The sequence below is a fragment of the Hipposideros armiger genome, unplaced genomic scaffold (genome assembly GCF_001890085.2).
Source record: "Hipposideros armiger isolate ML-2016 unplaced genomic scaffold, ASM189008v1 scaffold_853, whole genome shotgun sequence".
NCBI classification, from domain to species: domain Eukaryota; kingdom Metazoa; phylum Chordata; class Mammalia; order Chiroptera; family Hipposideridae; genus Hipposideros; species Hipposideros armiger.
The window spans coordinates 214,057-230,137 of NW_017732203.1; the positions used below are offsets into that span (position 1 = coordinate 214,057).

General features: G+C 37.2%; 1 protein-coding gene and 2 pseudogenes across 9 annotated transcripts in view; all 3 read right to left on the minus strand.

Annotated features, from left to right (window-relative positions):
• Positions 1-16,081, minus strand: part of PLEKHB2 (pleckstrin homology domain containing B2) — a 58,519-nt gene that overhangs the window by 22,383 nt on the left and 20,055 nt on the right. For 8 of the 9 annotated variants that reach the window (XM_019629416.1, XM_019629415.1, XM_019629417.1 and 5 more), the window contains 2 exons: positions 12,986-13,025; positions 9,674-9,757 (listed from right to left, as the gene is read on the minus strand). In XM_019629416.1, coding sequence (XP_019484961.1) covers positions 9,674-9,757; positions 12,986-13,025 — 124 coding nt within the window. The remainder of the gene's footprint in view (positions 1-9,673; positions 9,758-12,985; positions 13,026-16,081) is intronic. The other variant, XM_019629420.1, reaches the window with a different exon arrangement.
• On the minus strand, positions 3,999-4,885 carry LOC109374651 (60S ribosomal protein L6 pseudogene; annotated as a pseudogene).
• On the minus strand, positions 14,824-15,114 carry LOC109374652 (10 kDa heat shock protein, mitochondrial pseudogene; annotated as a pseudogene).

The window sequence follows — 16,081 nt, forward strand, 5'->3', positions numbered from 1 at the left end:
AATCAGACTTTCAAACAAAGGTTATAATGAGACAAAGAAGGACCCAGTAATCCCACTTCTGGGTATTTATCTGAAGAAACCCAAAGCCTACTTCGAGGTGACGTGTGCATCTATATGTTCATGACAGCATTGCTTACAATGGCCAAGATGTGGAGGCAGCCTGGATATTCACTGATGGAAGATGGAAGAATGAATAAAGAGGAAGAATGACAATTACGTTTGCGAACTCATCCTAGAAAAAGTGCTACATACCTCACTGCTGAATATCACTAGTCAACTTGGGAAGCTATGCACGACAGAGGTGCCTAGTCCACACTTTAAAGAAATTTTGGAACTCTTTTTCTGGAATGGCCATCAGAGCTGTTGTCGTATCACCCTTGATGTACTGAATGCCATCAAAATGTCTTTTCTTTCAATATTTCCTTTATCTTTGGGTAAAGAAAGAAGACATTGGGGGCCAGGTCAGGTGAGTAGGGAGGGTGTTCCAATACAGTTATTTATTTGTTCACTGGCTAAAAAACTCGTTCACAAACAGTGCCGTGTGAGCTGGTGCACTGTTGTGATGCAAGAGCCATGAATTGTTGGCGAAAAGTTCAGGTCATCTAACTTTTTCACACAGTCTTTTCAGCACTTCCAAATAGTAAACTTGGTTAACTGTTTGTCCAGTTGATACAAATTCATAATGAATAATCCCTCTGATATCAAAAAGGGTTAACATCATTTTGACTCTTTATTTGGACTGATGGAACTTTTTTGGTTATGGAGAATTGGCTGACTTCCACTGTGCACTTTGACATTTTGTTTCAGGATCGTACTAGTACACCCATGTTTCATCACCAATGGTAACATGGCCCAAAACCTCATCTTGCCTCTCCAAAAGGTCTTGGCAAACTTTGCTCTCCTTTGCTTTTGTTCATTGGTGAACTCCTTCGAAGGTGAGTGTAGTGATATTCAGCAATGACGTATGCAGCACTTTTTCTAAGGTGAGTTTGTGAACTTAATTGTCTGACTTCGTAAACATAAGGAGAATCTGAAAGGTAAAAAGAACGTGGCAGATTAGCTAGGGAACACATAACCCTAGGGACAGACACATGGTGAGTTCCCTGGGTTTCCTTTTTTGCCTTGTACATCTTAGACTGGATAATAAAGAAGCCAGCAACTCAGAAATGCCAATAAATGCAGATAAGAAAGACTCCAAGAAAAGCCTGCTTTTTCTACCCAAAGAACCTAGGAAGAAAAGGGATTATCTGACAAGAGAAACTATATTTAGGCAATAACTGTTCTACTCCAGCCAAATACCACAGAAATAATTGTGCCTCCACCCCACCCCACTTTTGCCGGTAAAGGCCAGGTATGGAAAGTCTGGACTATCATGCTTGGCAAACTGTAACAAAACACTCTCATACCCCCCTCACAGAGAAGGCTGAGTGGGGAGCCTGGAATTTCATCCTGCTGGATGGAAACAAGACCCATGTACGGAGCTACAATTTTGACCTCAGCCCAACAGAAACAAGGTGCCTCTCCCTGTCCCAATGCGGTAGGATTGGCAAAGGCCTAATGGAGAGTGAATACTTTTACATCCTCTCACCTGTAACCACAGTATCAGTGGAGGCTAATAGAAAGCAGTAAGGAGGGGCCCTCCAATTCCCAGACAGGCTGACATCAACAGAGACCTAGAGGGGGGCCTTAATTCCCAACCCTCCCAGCAGTGACAAGGAACCCACCCTCCACAGGTCTACTGTGACCCACCCAGTGGAGAACCTGGCCTTCTACTCCTACAAGGCAGTAATGAAGTAGCCCCCTCTTCATCCACCAGAGCAGCATCAGGAGGAAGTCCGCTAAAACACAAGATTTAAATAACATTCAGTCTTATAATACTTAAAAGGTCCAGGTTTTGATTAAAAAATCATTTTTCATACAAAAAAACCAGGAAGATCTCAAACTGAATGAGAAAAGACAACAAAAGAGACCAACACCAAGATGACCAAAATGTTGGAATCAGCTAGAAAAAGTTCTAAAGCAGCTATCAAAAAATATTTCAACAAGCCATTATGAACACATTTGAAATACATAAAAAACAGAAAGTCTCCAAAAAAGCAGAAAATCTGAAGAAAGACTATATACATATTTGTATATATCAAAATTTTTTAAATATCCAAATAAAAATTTTAGAACTAAAAAATATATAACTATAATAAATAATTCAATGAATGAGCTCAGCAACAGAATAAAGATGACACAAAAAGAATCAGTGAAAATGAACACAAAGAGTAGATATTAATCAGAACAACAGAGAGAAAATGGATTGAAGAAAAAAAATTAACAGAATCTGAGACATGTGGGACATCTAACATCCACGTCATCAGTTTCAGAAGAAGAGAAAAACATTCCAGAAACAATAGCCTAAAATTTCCCAAATTTAGCAAAAAAACATAAATCTATATTCAAGAAACTGAATGAACACCAAACAAGATTCAAAAAAAAAAAAAAACAACTCGCCAATTCACATCATAGTGAAACTTCTGAAAGTAGGCTAAAGACAAAGTTACCAGAAACAAATAACGTATTACCTATATGGGGAAAAAAAAAAGAATGATAGCAGATTTCTCATTAGACAGTATGGAGGCCCAAAAAAGGGAGCAAAAACTGACCAAGTGCTGAAAGAAAAGAAATGTCAACTCAGAATTCTATACTAGCAAAAATATTCTTCAGAAATAAAGAAATCAAGACATTCTCAGTTGAAGGAAAGCTAAGAATTTGTTACCAACAGACCAATCCTAAGAGAATGGCAAAAGGAAGTTCACTATCAAGGAAGTAAATGTTAAAAGAAGGAATCCTGAAACATCAGGAGATAAGAAAACATGGTCAGAGCAGAAATACATGTAAACATAATAAACTTTTCTTCATGTCTTGATTTTTCTAATGACAGCTGAAACAAAATTTGGAACACCATCTAATGTAGTCAACAATGTATAAAAAAGAATTATTTAAGATAAACATATTATAAAATAAGAAACAAGGAAGTTATAGGTAATGGTTTGACATTTCAATGGACCTGGTAAAATGTGAACACTTGACTTTGAAAAATATGTGTATATGTATAAAGTAAGAACTAGAGCAACCACTAAAAAAGGCACTCAAAAACATTACAGATAAATCAAAATGTAATTCTAAAACATGTTCAAGTAACACATAAAAAGCTTAAGTAAAAGAACATAAAGAAATGAAAAAACAGAATCAAAAGAAAACAAAAAAATGGCATAATTAAACTTAACATATCAAAAATTACATTAAGTATAAATGGTCTAAATACAGCAATTACAAGATAGAGATCTGTCAGAAGGGGAGTTTGGGGGGGAATGACCCAATATAGGCTGTCTACGAGAAACTCACTTCAAATGTAATGACCTATGTAGATTGAAAGAAAAAAGATGGCAAAAGAGATACCATAAAATCACTAATAAAAAGTAAGCATAAATAGCTATATTAATATGAGGCAGGGTAGACATCAGACTAAAGAATATTACCAGAAACAGAAAAAAACATTACATAATAATAATAGAGTTAATCCACCAAGAAAATATAAGTGTATATGGACCAAATGGCAGAGCTGCATATATATTAGACAACTTATGAAAAGGACCAATTCCTCAAAAAGTATAAAGTACCAAAACCAATTCAATATGGAATAGAGAATGAATTGTCCTATAACTATGAAAATAAAACAGAATTTGTAATTTAAAATATCCCAAAAAAGAAATCTCCAGGCCCAGATAGTTTCACTGGAGATCTCTACCAAATGTTTAAAGAAAAATTAACACCAATTCTACACAATCACTTCTAGAAAACAAAAGAGCAGGGAATAATTCCCAAACTCATTCTATAAAGCCAGTATTACCTAATACCAAGATAAGACAAAGAGAGCATAAAAAAAGAAAACTACAGACCGATATCCCTCATGAATAAGGATTCTTTTTTTTTTTTAACAGATCAGGGATTTAATTATGTTCTTCATAATAAATTTGGAACACCAGTTTGTGATAATAAATCCCATTTGTGAGGGCAAACACAGAGCAGAGGTAGTGCTGGAGCTGAGTAACAGCTTTGATTTTGGGCAGCATTTGCAAGTCCGCAGCTTTTTGAACAACCTTGTGCTGCTCTGCAATCTCATATTTCTCTTTCTCTACGTGGACGATCTCAACTTCCTGTGTCTGGGCTTACACAGCTTCTTCTTCTTGAAGTAGGCATCAGTGAGATGTTTGGGGATTTTCACACCATTGATATCAATTTTGGTGGAGGTGACAATGACAAATTTCTGGTGTGTTCTACGCAGAGAATCTTGATTGAGGGACAGAGGTCCAGTCACAAGCAGCAAGCCATTGCTCAACTGCTTCAGGAAAACCACCCTGTTGCCTCTGTGGTGCCCAGTGAGGATGATCAGCATGGTCCAGGGAATGATGCTGGCCCCAAGTTTTCTCAGGTGCTGACTGGAAGGGTTTCTTGCTGTGGCTCAGCAGCTTTTGAGGCACATCTTCAGTAGGATAATATCTAGGCATTTTGCAAAGTTTAACCACTCTGGTGCCACCATTCTTGTCTCCACCACCTGCTTTTGTGACAGCAACAAGAACCTTCTTTTTCTTTTCAATCCTGGATTTAGCAGCTGAATACTTCCTCATGACATGGCATTTTGGGAATACAAAGCTGATCAAGAACATCTGCTAAACCTCTGACCAGGACAGGGTTTCGGTTGCTGTGGGGCTTCCCCTTTTTAGTCATTTTGGCTTGGAGGTTACCCTTCTTAACCTTGCCACCAGGGTCAGTCAGCCTTCTTGGCTTCAGGTTTCTTCTCCTTAGTGTCCGGCTTCTCAACTTTTTTACCCACCATCTTGCAAGATGGGAAAGAGCAAAAATTCTTAATAAAACTTAGTGAACCCAGAATCCAGCATAAATAAAAAAAATTATACACAACCAAACAAAATTGAAGTTTATTCCAGGGATGCTAGACTGATTCAATTATCTGAAAATCAACCCAATGTAATCTACTATATTAGTAGATTAAAAAAAAACAAAAAAACATGACCATATCAATTGATGCAGAAAAAGTATTTGACAAAATCCAACATCATTCATGATTTAAAAATACTCTCAGATAACTAGAAAAGGAACTTCCTTAACTTGACAAAGAACACATTAAAAAACAAAACAAAACCTAAAGCTAACATCATACTTAATGCAAAAAAACTGAATGAAGTCCCCCTGGAATCAGAAACAAGGCAAGGGGGCCTGCTCTCAGCACTGCTATTCAATGTAATATTGAAGGTTCTAACCAGGGCAATAAGACAAGGCAAGGAAGTAGAAGGCACATAGACTGGAAAGGAAGAAACAACTCTTTCTCTTTACAGATAACATGATTTTCTATGTAGTGTATCCTAAAGAATCTACAAAACAAAATACTTCTAAAACTAATACGTGAGTTTAGTAAGTTCACAGGCTACAGGATCAACATAGAAAAATCATTTGTGTTTCTATATACTAGCAATAAACATAGGGAAATTGAAATTTAAAATAAAATTCCATATACAAATACTAAAAAAAGAAAATACTTAAGTGAAAATATAAAAAAACACATAGATTTTTATGTTGAAAAGTACAAAATGCTGGGCTAAAGAGAGACAGTCCATGTTCATGGATTGGGAAACTCAACATCTTAAAGATATCAATTCTCCCTGCAAAAACCTGGTAAAACAATTTCTATCAAAATCCCAGAAAGATTTTGTTTTAGATTTAAACAAATTTATATGGAAAGAAAATGGAATCGGAATAGTTAAAAAGAATTCTGAAAAGGAAAAATAAAGGGGGGAATCAGTCTACCCAATCTCAAGACTTCTTATATAGCTACAGTAATCAAGTCTGTGTAGTATCAGAGGAAGAAAAACACATAGATCAATGGAACAGAACAGAAAACCCAGAAACAAACACACAAAAATATAGCCAAATGATTGTGACAGAGATGCAAAAGCAATTCCAGAAAGGAATAAGTCTTTTCAATAAATAGTGGTGGAATAACTGAACAGCCATATGCAAAAAAGTGAACCTCAACCTAACACTCACACCTTATAAAAAAATTAACTCACAGTAGAAAAGAATCAAGTGTAAAATCTAAGAAGACTACAAAACTTTAAGAAAATAGCATAGGAGAAAATCTTAGGAAACTTGGTCTAGGTGAAGTGTTAAATATGACCAAAAAAAGCACAATTCATAAAAAGAAAAACTGATAAACTGAACTGCATCAAAATTAAAAACTCTGTGAAAGGCACTAATAAAAGGATGAAAAGACATGCTACTGATCACATATCTGACAAAGGCTTCCTATCACAGGCATATAGATAAGAATTCTCAAATCTCAACATCAAACAAATAATACAATTAGAAAAGGAGCAAAACACATGAAGAGACATTTTACTGATCAGGATATACGAATGGCAAACAAGCACACAGAAAGATGTTCAACATCATTAGCTATCAGAAAAATGTAACAAAATCACAATGAAAAATTACTACATGAAATACTAGAATGAAATATGAGGACAGATAAAATAAAAATTAGAGGATTCAGAGAAACTGGGCCACATATATTACTGGTGGTAAAGTGAAATGGTCACTTTGGAAAGTAATTTTTGTTAGTTTTTTTAAAAAACTAACCACATACGAGGTCTGACAATTAAGTTCGCGAACTCATACTAGAAAAAGTGCTACATACCTCATTGCTGAATATCACTACAGTCACCCTTGAAGTACTCCCCTTGGGAAGCTATGCACCAATGCCTGCACCTAGTTCACCCTTCAAAGCAACTTTGGAACTCTTTTCCTGGAATGGCCATCAGAGCTCTTGTCATATTACCCTTGATGTCCTGAATGTCATCAAAAAGTCTTCCTTTTAATGTTTCCTTTACCTTCAGGTAAAGGAAAACTTATTAGGGGCCAGATCAGATAAGTAGGGAGGGTGTTCTAATACAATTCTTTGTTTACTGGCTAAAAACTCCCTCATAGAAAGAGCCATGTGAGCTGATGCATTGTCGTGATCCAAGAGCCATAAATTATTGGTAAAAGTTCAGGTCACCTAACTATTTCACACAGCCTTTTCAGCACTTCCAAATAGTAAACTTGGTTAAGTATTTGACCAGTTGGTACAAATTCATAATGAAAATCCCTCTGATATCAAAATAGGTTAGCAACATCGTTGCAAGAAGTTCGCGAACTTAATCGTCACACCTTGTACTTATCTACTTACCTTTGGACCCAGCAATTACATGTGGGGGCATTTATCCCAGAGAAATGAAACTATGTCTGTACAACAACCTGTACTTGAGTGTTCACTGTAGGTTTTTTTGCTAATAGCCAAAATCTGCTCAAAACAAAAATGTCCTCTAATAGGTAAATGTCCCTCAGTACATAATGTGGTACATCTGTACCATGAAATACTTCTCAGCAATAAAAAAACAGACTACTGACACATGCAACAATTTGGATGGCTTTCAAGGGCATTGTGCTAAGTGAAAAACCAAACTCAAAAGATCACATGCTGTATAATTCCATTTATGTAACACTGTGGAAATGACAAAATTATAGAGAGAACAAGTCAGTGGTTGACAGGAGTTAGGGAAGGGGAGGGAGGGTAGGACTATGAAAAAATGTAGCAGGAGGAAGATTTTTATGAACAGTTTTTTATCTTGATTGAGGTGGTGGCTATACATATCTACACGTATGATAAAATAACATAGATCCAGACATAAAACACTGACAAATTCAAATTTCTGGTTTTGATTTTATCTAACTTGGAACAACTGGGGAAATAGGTGAAGAGTACATGAGATCGCTCCACATTATCTTTGCAACCTCTTGTGAATCTATAATTATTTCAAAATTAAGTTAAAAATAAAAAAAGACAAAGCAGGAGTGTCTCCCACAACAGAGACTTCTATTGGATCGTTGGAAAAGTCATGATGCATGTTTGCAACAGATGGCACTAGTTCATTTTTGGAAGTACTAGAATCATTCGCATCTATGTTATTGCTATGTCATTTGACAGCTGACAGTTCTAGCTTCATTCTAAAAAAACATTGAGCAATTTGGTTTAGTTTTGGAGACTTTACAACAAGTTGAAGATTAAAGACCGAACTGTAAATTTTTGCCATATTTTACTGTTTTTCTTCCATAAAGGGAAGAACGCATGTCAAGCTTGTGAAAAGGAGCATAAAGTTTATGGTGACAATGCTCTAAAAGAACGTCAGTGCCAACAATGGTTCACAAAATTCCATGCTGGTGATTTTGATCTCAACAACGCTCCTCCATCAGGGAGGCTCACCGAGGTTGATGACAACAAAATAAAGGCATTGATCAAGTCAAAACCGTGTTACACAACCCGAGAGATTGCAGAAACATTGAACATCCATCATTCAAGTGTCCACAACCACCTGAAGAAGCTGGGATATGTAAGCAAGCTCGATATTTGGGTTCCGCATGAACTCAAAGAAGTTCATTTGACAGCGTGTATAAACATCTGCAATATACTCATTAAACGTGAGGAAAATGATCCTTTTGTGAAGCGACTGATAACTGGTGATGAGAAGTGGATTGTTTACAACAATGTGGTGCACAAACAGTCTTGGTCCCGATGTGATGATTCGCCTCAAATGACATCGAAAGCAGACATTCATCAGAGAAAGGTTATGCTCTCAGTGTGGTGGGATTTTAAAGGTGTCGTGTTTTTCGAGCTCCTACAAGGAACGAAACAATCAATTCAAATGTGTAGTGTCAGCAATTGAACAGTCTGAACGAATCCATCATCCAGTAACATCCAGAGCTTGTTAACTGTAAAGGAGTTGTGTTCCATTGCGACAATGTGAGACCACACACAAGTTTGATCACCTGTCAAAAATTATTGGAGCTTGGATGGGATGTGCTGCCACACCCACCATACTCTCCTGACCTTGTGCCATCAGACTTCCACTTGTCTCGCTCTCTTCAAAACTTCTTGCGTGGTATAACGTTCAATTCAGATGAGGCTGTAAGTCAGCACCTTGTTCAGTTTTTCACAAATAAAGACAGGTCCTTCCATGAATGAGGAATTATGAAGCTCACTGAAAGATGGCAAAAGGTTATCGAACAAAACGGGCAATATATCATTGACTGATCATTGTTCTTTATATAAATAAATGACCTTTGAAAAACAGATAAAATACGTCATGACTTTTCCGACAACCCAATATTAGCACTGAACACTTGGCACCAAGGTATTTGGTATGTGATTTTTTTTAAGGTTTTGTTTTTGTTTAAAAAAAAGGCTTTCTTTTCTGAATATAAATAGAATTGAAGTAATTAAGTATAAACTATAAATCATCAAAATCATATTACCAAAGCAAATATCATTGACATGATTCATTTTTAGGTCTATCTTAAAAACAAATTGTAAACATGAAGATTATACAGCAGTTGCTCTATTTTATGAAAGCAAAAGGTGATAATAATCTGTTTAAATAAAGGGTTTGGAGTACATTTCTAATTTCTCTGATACTAGCTCAAGTTGTTTTTTTAAAAAAAAATAAAAGGAGAGTAATACAGAGACCTCAACTTCCCTCACTTGTGTTCTTTAACATAAAGATTTGCTCCCTACCTCAGGTGCAGTGTAGGCTGTGTAAGGAGGAGGGGAAGAAGCCACAACTGTGTCATCATACATGACTTCTGAGCCAAAATAAGCCTGTAAGAGAAGAGAAAGTATGAAAGAGAGTTGCCACAGAGTAACTATAGGCTTTTAGGATGTTATATGCATATCCTTTTTAACAATTTTTTTTTAAGCTGAAAAGTTTAATCCTTTTTTTTAAATAAAAAAAAATGTATTACAGTAAAACACACATTGCCATTAATCCCCCTCAAAAAGATCCCCCTCACTTCGAACACACATATCCCCTCATTCTTGCCACTTTGTAAACAGTTCTGGAAGTCTTCTTTTGTGAGTATCTTTAGTTGTGCTGTCGTGGTTGCCTTGATGGCCTTAATTGATTCAAAACCTTTACCTTTCATGGTCATTTTGACTTTGGGGGAGAGCCGGAAGTCGCATGGTGCCAGATCCAGTGAATAAGGTGGATAAAGACACCGTAATGTTTTTATTTCACAGAAATTGCTGTATACCAGAAGCGATGTGACACCGAGCATTGTCGTGATGGAGGATGACTTACGGAACACTTTAAAACACACCTTCTCTCAACTGTAGCTCACAGTCAATTGCACCAAACAAGCTGAAACTTGTCACACACTGTTACTAAGGTTCGAAACGCTGCTTCCCATATTGAAGTTCCCTGCCTTTCCGTTGGATGGCACTCGGCAGCAGCATTCACCATATTGTTTGATAATACCTCATATTTCTGAAAAATCCTACTGCCACAAAAATCTTACAACTGAGATTTAAAATTTCTTCATCCCTTTTAAATTTCACCAATCTGATAGATTCTTTTGTAGGAAGATCCAATTTTAATATTCTATGGAATTTAATACTCGCTCATTGATGAATTCAAAGGGATCCCAACCAAAATGCCAACAATATTTTTTCTAGAAAATGACTGACTTCAGAGTACATGTAGAAATGTAATCAGATGTGAATAGCCATGAAAATCCTAAAAATGAAAAATAATGACCAAAAAAATCTGCCTGAATATTAGGATCAATAAAAATACAGTGAAATAGTATGGCACCATTGTTAAAAGAGACAATCAATGGATTAAGAGTCCAACAATAGACTCAAGAATGTGATGGAATTTAGATAGTGCTCAGATTAGTGGAGAAAAGATAGATGATTTAATAAATTATGTTGAAAAAACTGGCCAGCCTTTTGTTTTAAAAGAAATGGCTCTCTAATATTCCCCATACTTTTTCATCTTATAAATATGGAAATTTACAACACACACTTTCACTAAAGTTAATTGCAGATGGATCAAAATACTATAAAGTCAAAGATCTAAAATGGGTTACAAGTCAAGAGGGCTAAGCAGCTAACTAAATGTGTGAATCCAGCATTGTGGGAATTGTAATGAATTAGAAAACATCTGTACTTTCCAAACTTTTTTTATGTGTATCAAGTCTGTGGGGCAAGCTGACAAAGGAGATGTCTGCAGGAGGAAACCAGGTGGGAGTTCTAGAGTTCTGGTTGACCTGTTGCTGCTGTTGACTCTTTCAGTAAACACCATTGCTGCGAGTCAGTGGAAATTGACAAATCTATTCATCAGGGAAAGCATCAAGCTGTCTTCTTTTAATCATGTTACCTTCCTACATGCTCAAAATGTGTTTCAGGAAGTTATCTCTGTCTCCTGACTCCGTTCATCCTGGGTCATGTGTGCCCTCTGAAAAGTTTAATCTTTGAACAGCAAATATAATAGCTCTCTGAGAGCAATGAATGGCAATCCCTCCTCACCAACCTGCACTCTGGTGTCCTTTAATTCAGGAGGAGGTGGCCCTCCTCAGCCACCAGCAGAAAGTAGGATTAGAGCTCTGTGCCCAAGAAGGCCACAGAGCCCCCACTGTTACCCAGGCCTTTTAAAAGATGTACCACCTCTCTCAACAACCCTTCTGTTCACCAAAACAAAAATATCCTACACTCTGAAATGTAGCAGTGAAAGATATGTTCTACATACAGTGTCTGTTTTATGCATTAAAAATAAATCCTTTAAATTACTCGCCAATGGAAAAGAAAAATATATGCATTATTAAAAAAAATCCATATGAAGAATCATCTTGGGATCTTGCCCCTAACTACACGGATCATTAGTACTGATTTCATCCAGGAAGATGTTCATGAAAGAAAAGGTAGCTGAAGCTGTAGAGTAAGCTTAAGGGGAGAAGATTTGTCTTGGGCTAACAAGAGTAGGAAAAAAATTATATTTGTATAATAAGTCTTTTTACTTTCTTTTCCATCTGTACAATTTCTTTAATAAGCTCCATCTACCTTTTTCTTTCTTCCTAGAGAAAAAAAGGAAAACGAAAATCCAATCTGAAGAATGAAAATGTTAATGGCAGAGGAATTTGCTTTAGTTCCCCAACAGATACAAAGATGGTATTACTAGTCTTGACAAATGGGGTTTACTGTTCCAGTGACCTTTTTTTTTTTTTAAGATTTTTATTGGGGAATTGGGGGGGGGGATGGGAACAGCGCTGGGGAATTGGGGGAAGGGGAACAGACAAGTTGCTGTCATTTTTGTTCTTCAGTCTAGTTGTGGAGGACGTTGTTTCACTGTCCCAAATTGGCACTATCATTGCGCTGTTCCCGGGCGAGGCAGATCAGTCACCGGCTTCTGGATGGCCGCTCACGCTGGCTGCTGGCTACACACGGCAGCCCATGGCAACCCACTGCCACAGGGGCTGCAGCCTACGCCGTCGCCGGCGACTCACGGCTGCCCAGCTCCAGGTTGAGCTGTTGTTCAGCATCTTAGCTGTAGAGGGCAGTGTCACTGGCCCTCATATGTGGGATCCGAACCGGGGCCCTCTGGCGTCCCAAGCCAGTTCTTAACCATCGCGCCACTCGGCCGGCCCTCCAGTGACCTTCTAAGGTCAGAAGCAGAACTAGAGACAAGTAGAAGTCTTAAATATGTTTGTTTCACAAGGCTGAGCTGGGATGTATAAAATGGACCCTCTGGTTCTCTTTGAGCCTTCTCTGCAAACTGCAGCAGAAATAAAATCTCTGTGAGGTACAAACCTTTCTAGACAACAACACTGGAGCCAGCATGCCTCTGTTAGAAGGGCTCCTCCTGCCACAATGTTTGACAAAATCCAGTTTGCTCACTGTGAGTGAAAGGCACCCTGCCCACCCGTTTGCTCATCCGTGGCTGGATGCCAAGGAACCCACCTTTCCCATTTCCCTTTCCCAATCTCCTATTTTCCTATCTGTTACAGCAAGACTACATGAAAACATTACTGGTAATTGCTATTATCAACTCACTGTGTTTGTCCTGGAGTCCTGGAATGTAAATTTCCAGGCCCTGGAGAAAAGAGAAAGAAAGGGGTACTTTACTTGAGCCAATCCAACATATATCTTGTTAATTCTCAAACTTGTGTTGATATCAGAATTTCTGAAAAAGCTTGTTTTAAGAACAGCTGCTCAGCCCTTGCCCCAAGACCTACTCAATCAACTCATTTGAGACATGCACTAGTAATATATAATATGTAAAAATATATCTATAGTACATATTAATATAATATTTAAAGCATAATCTATACTACACTGTTTGCTTTACTTTTTAATAAATGTAAAGTGTACCATACTTAATTTTATGTCAACTTCCTTTATCAGTTTATGCCATACACACAGATCTACTTCACTTTTTTAATAGCTACATGTTTTCCATTATATGAGATTTAGATTATAATTTTTTTGCATTTAAAACTAATGCTGTCATAAAACTAATGCTGTTATTTATTTTTTGCCAGCTTGAGAAACTGACGTACAACATATGTAAGTTTAAGGTGTACAATCACCTGATACATGTACATTTTTATTGTTGGAATGCAGTAATACCCCATCGTGTGTGTGTGTGTGTGTGTGTGTGTGTGTGTGTGTGTGTGTGTACACACCATATTTTCTTTACCCCTTCATCCATCAACACTTAGGTTGTTTCTATGTCTTGGCTACTTTGAATAATGCTGTAATGGGAGTGTGGATATCTATTTGAGATAATGATTCCATTTCCTTTGGACACATACCCAGAAGTGGGACTGTTGGATCATATGGTAGCTCTATTTTTAGGGTTTTTTTTTGAGGAACCACCATACTGTATCCATAGTAACTATACGAAATTACATTCCCACCAACAGTGCACCAGGGTACCTTCTTCTCTACATCCTTACCAACATTTACTTTTGTCTTTTTCATAACAGCCCTTCTAAGAGGTATGAGGTGATCTCACTGTGGTTTTATTTGCATTTCCCTGATGATTAATGATGTTGAGCACCTTTTTGTGTACCTGTTGTCCTCTTTTGAAAAATGTCTATTCAAGTCCTTTGCTCATTTTTTAATTGGATTGTTGTTTTGCTACGGAGTTGTACAAGTTCCTTATATATTTTGAATATTAACCCTTTATCACATAGTTTGCCAATATTTTCCCCATTCTACAGATACTTTTTCATTTTTCTGATGGTTTCTTTTGCTGTGAAGAAACTTTTCAGTTTGATGTAGTCTCGCTTGTTTACTTTTGCTTTTGTTGCTTGCACTTTTGGTGCTATATCCAAAAAATGTTGCCAAGACCAATGACAAAGACCTCTTTCCCCTGTTTTCTTCTAGTAGTTTTATAGTTTGGGATCTTACATTTAAGTCTTTAATCCATTTTGACTTAACTTTTGTGAGTGGTCTAAGATATAGGTCCAATTTCACTCTTTTGCATGTGGTTACCCAGTTTTCTCAACACCATTTATTGAAGAGACTATCCTTTCCCCATTGAGTATTCTTGGCTCCCATGTCAAGTATTAGTTGACCATATATGCATGGATGTATTTCAGGGCTCCTTATTCTGTTTCATTGGTCTATGTGTCTATTTTTATGCCAGCACCATGCTGCTTTGATTACTATAGCTTTGTAATAAAGTTTGAAATCAGGAAGTGTGATGTCTCTGGCTTTGTTCTTCCTTCTCAAGATTACTTTGGCTATTCGGGGTCTTTTCTGATTCCACATGAATTTTGGGGTATTTTTTTCTATTTCTGTGGAAAATGCCATTGAAATTATATACATAAAAGAGAGACATGGAAGTTATATACACACTTTATGTGATGAGATTTCAATAGTGATTAATTTCGGTCTACATATTTTCCAAAAATGTCACCATCTTTAAATAAGAAACAATCCTTATCTAGAATGACTTTGCCTCCATATTCTGGAGAGATTCACACTAACTGTTTGAATCTCTCCACCCTTTCTTTACAGCCTGATCCAACAGCTACTACTGTTGCTTGCAATACTTTTCCTTGAGATTTCTCTGGAAGCATAATGCCTCCTTTAGTGATAATTGTGGCAGCACTCCTTTCACCTAATACTGGGTCAAAAACACAAATAAACTTTATAAATGCCTGTCCTGCCATGACTCTGTCTGCCACAGTTCACACTCTGCTCTCATGCCAGCAAGGGGAGACCAACAGTCTGGCCAGGTCTTATTCTTTTTAAGGAGAATCTAACCAACTCACATTTATTGCAAGCATAAATATCATTGGTCTAATTACTGCTAGTTCATTTCTTATCTTGCATTAAGTTTTCTCATGTTACTTTCTTTTTGTTTTAATGAGGAATGCTTTCTGTTCTCTTTTATTCTTCTAGTTTAAAAAGTATTATCTTTTGTTGCTATCCTCCCCAACTTGTACTTAAAATTAGACATATATATAAACTTCCATTTTCCCATATAGGTCAAGAAAAAGTCAGCCTACTCTGACCCACCCACTCCTCCAGGCCAAACAAGGCAAGTCCTTCAACATACTTTTATTTCTTCTACCTCCTCTATGAAAAAACCTCCCATGTTTTGTTAAAATACTCTAAAATTTTAGCTCCATATATTTTTTCTAGTATTACTTATGAACGTTCCATACATGTGACATCTCAGCATACAGTAGAACAGAGCAATGAAGGACAAAGGGCTTGGATACAAAGGCTTAAATCCTGAGGCAAGTCTACTAGCTCTAAAACGTTGGGAAGTATGGTAGGCAAAACCATGCCCCTCTCCACAAAGATGCCCACATCCTAATCCTCGGAACCTGTATGTTACTTAACAGGGCAAAAGGCTCTGCAACTATAATTAAGGTTAAGGACCTTGAGATGGGGAAATTTTTCTGAATTATCCAGGCTGGCCCAAATTATTTATGAGTCCTTTAAAGCATATAACCTTCTGCAGCTGCAGAGAGTCAGAGAGATGACAGCATAAGAAGGGCACAGGCCAGATGCCAAGGAATGCAGGCAACCTCTAGAAACTGGAAAAGGCAAGAAACAGACTCTCCCTTAGTCTCCAGAAGGGACACAGCCCTGCCAACAGTTTGAGACCCAGTGAAACCCCTGTTGGAC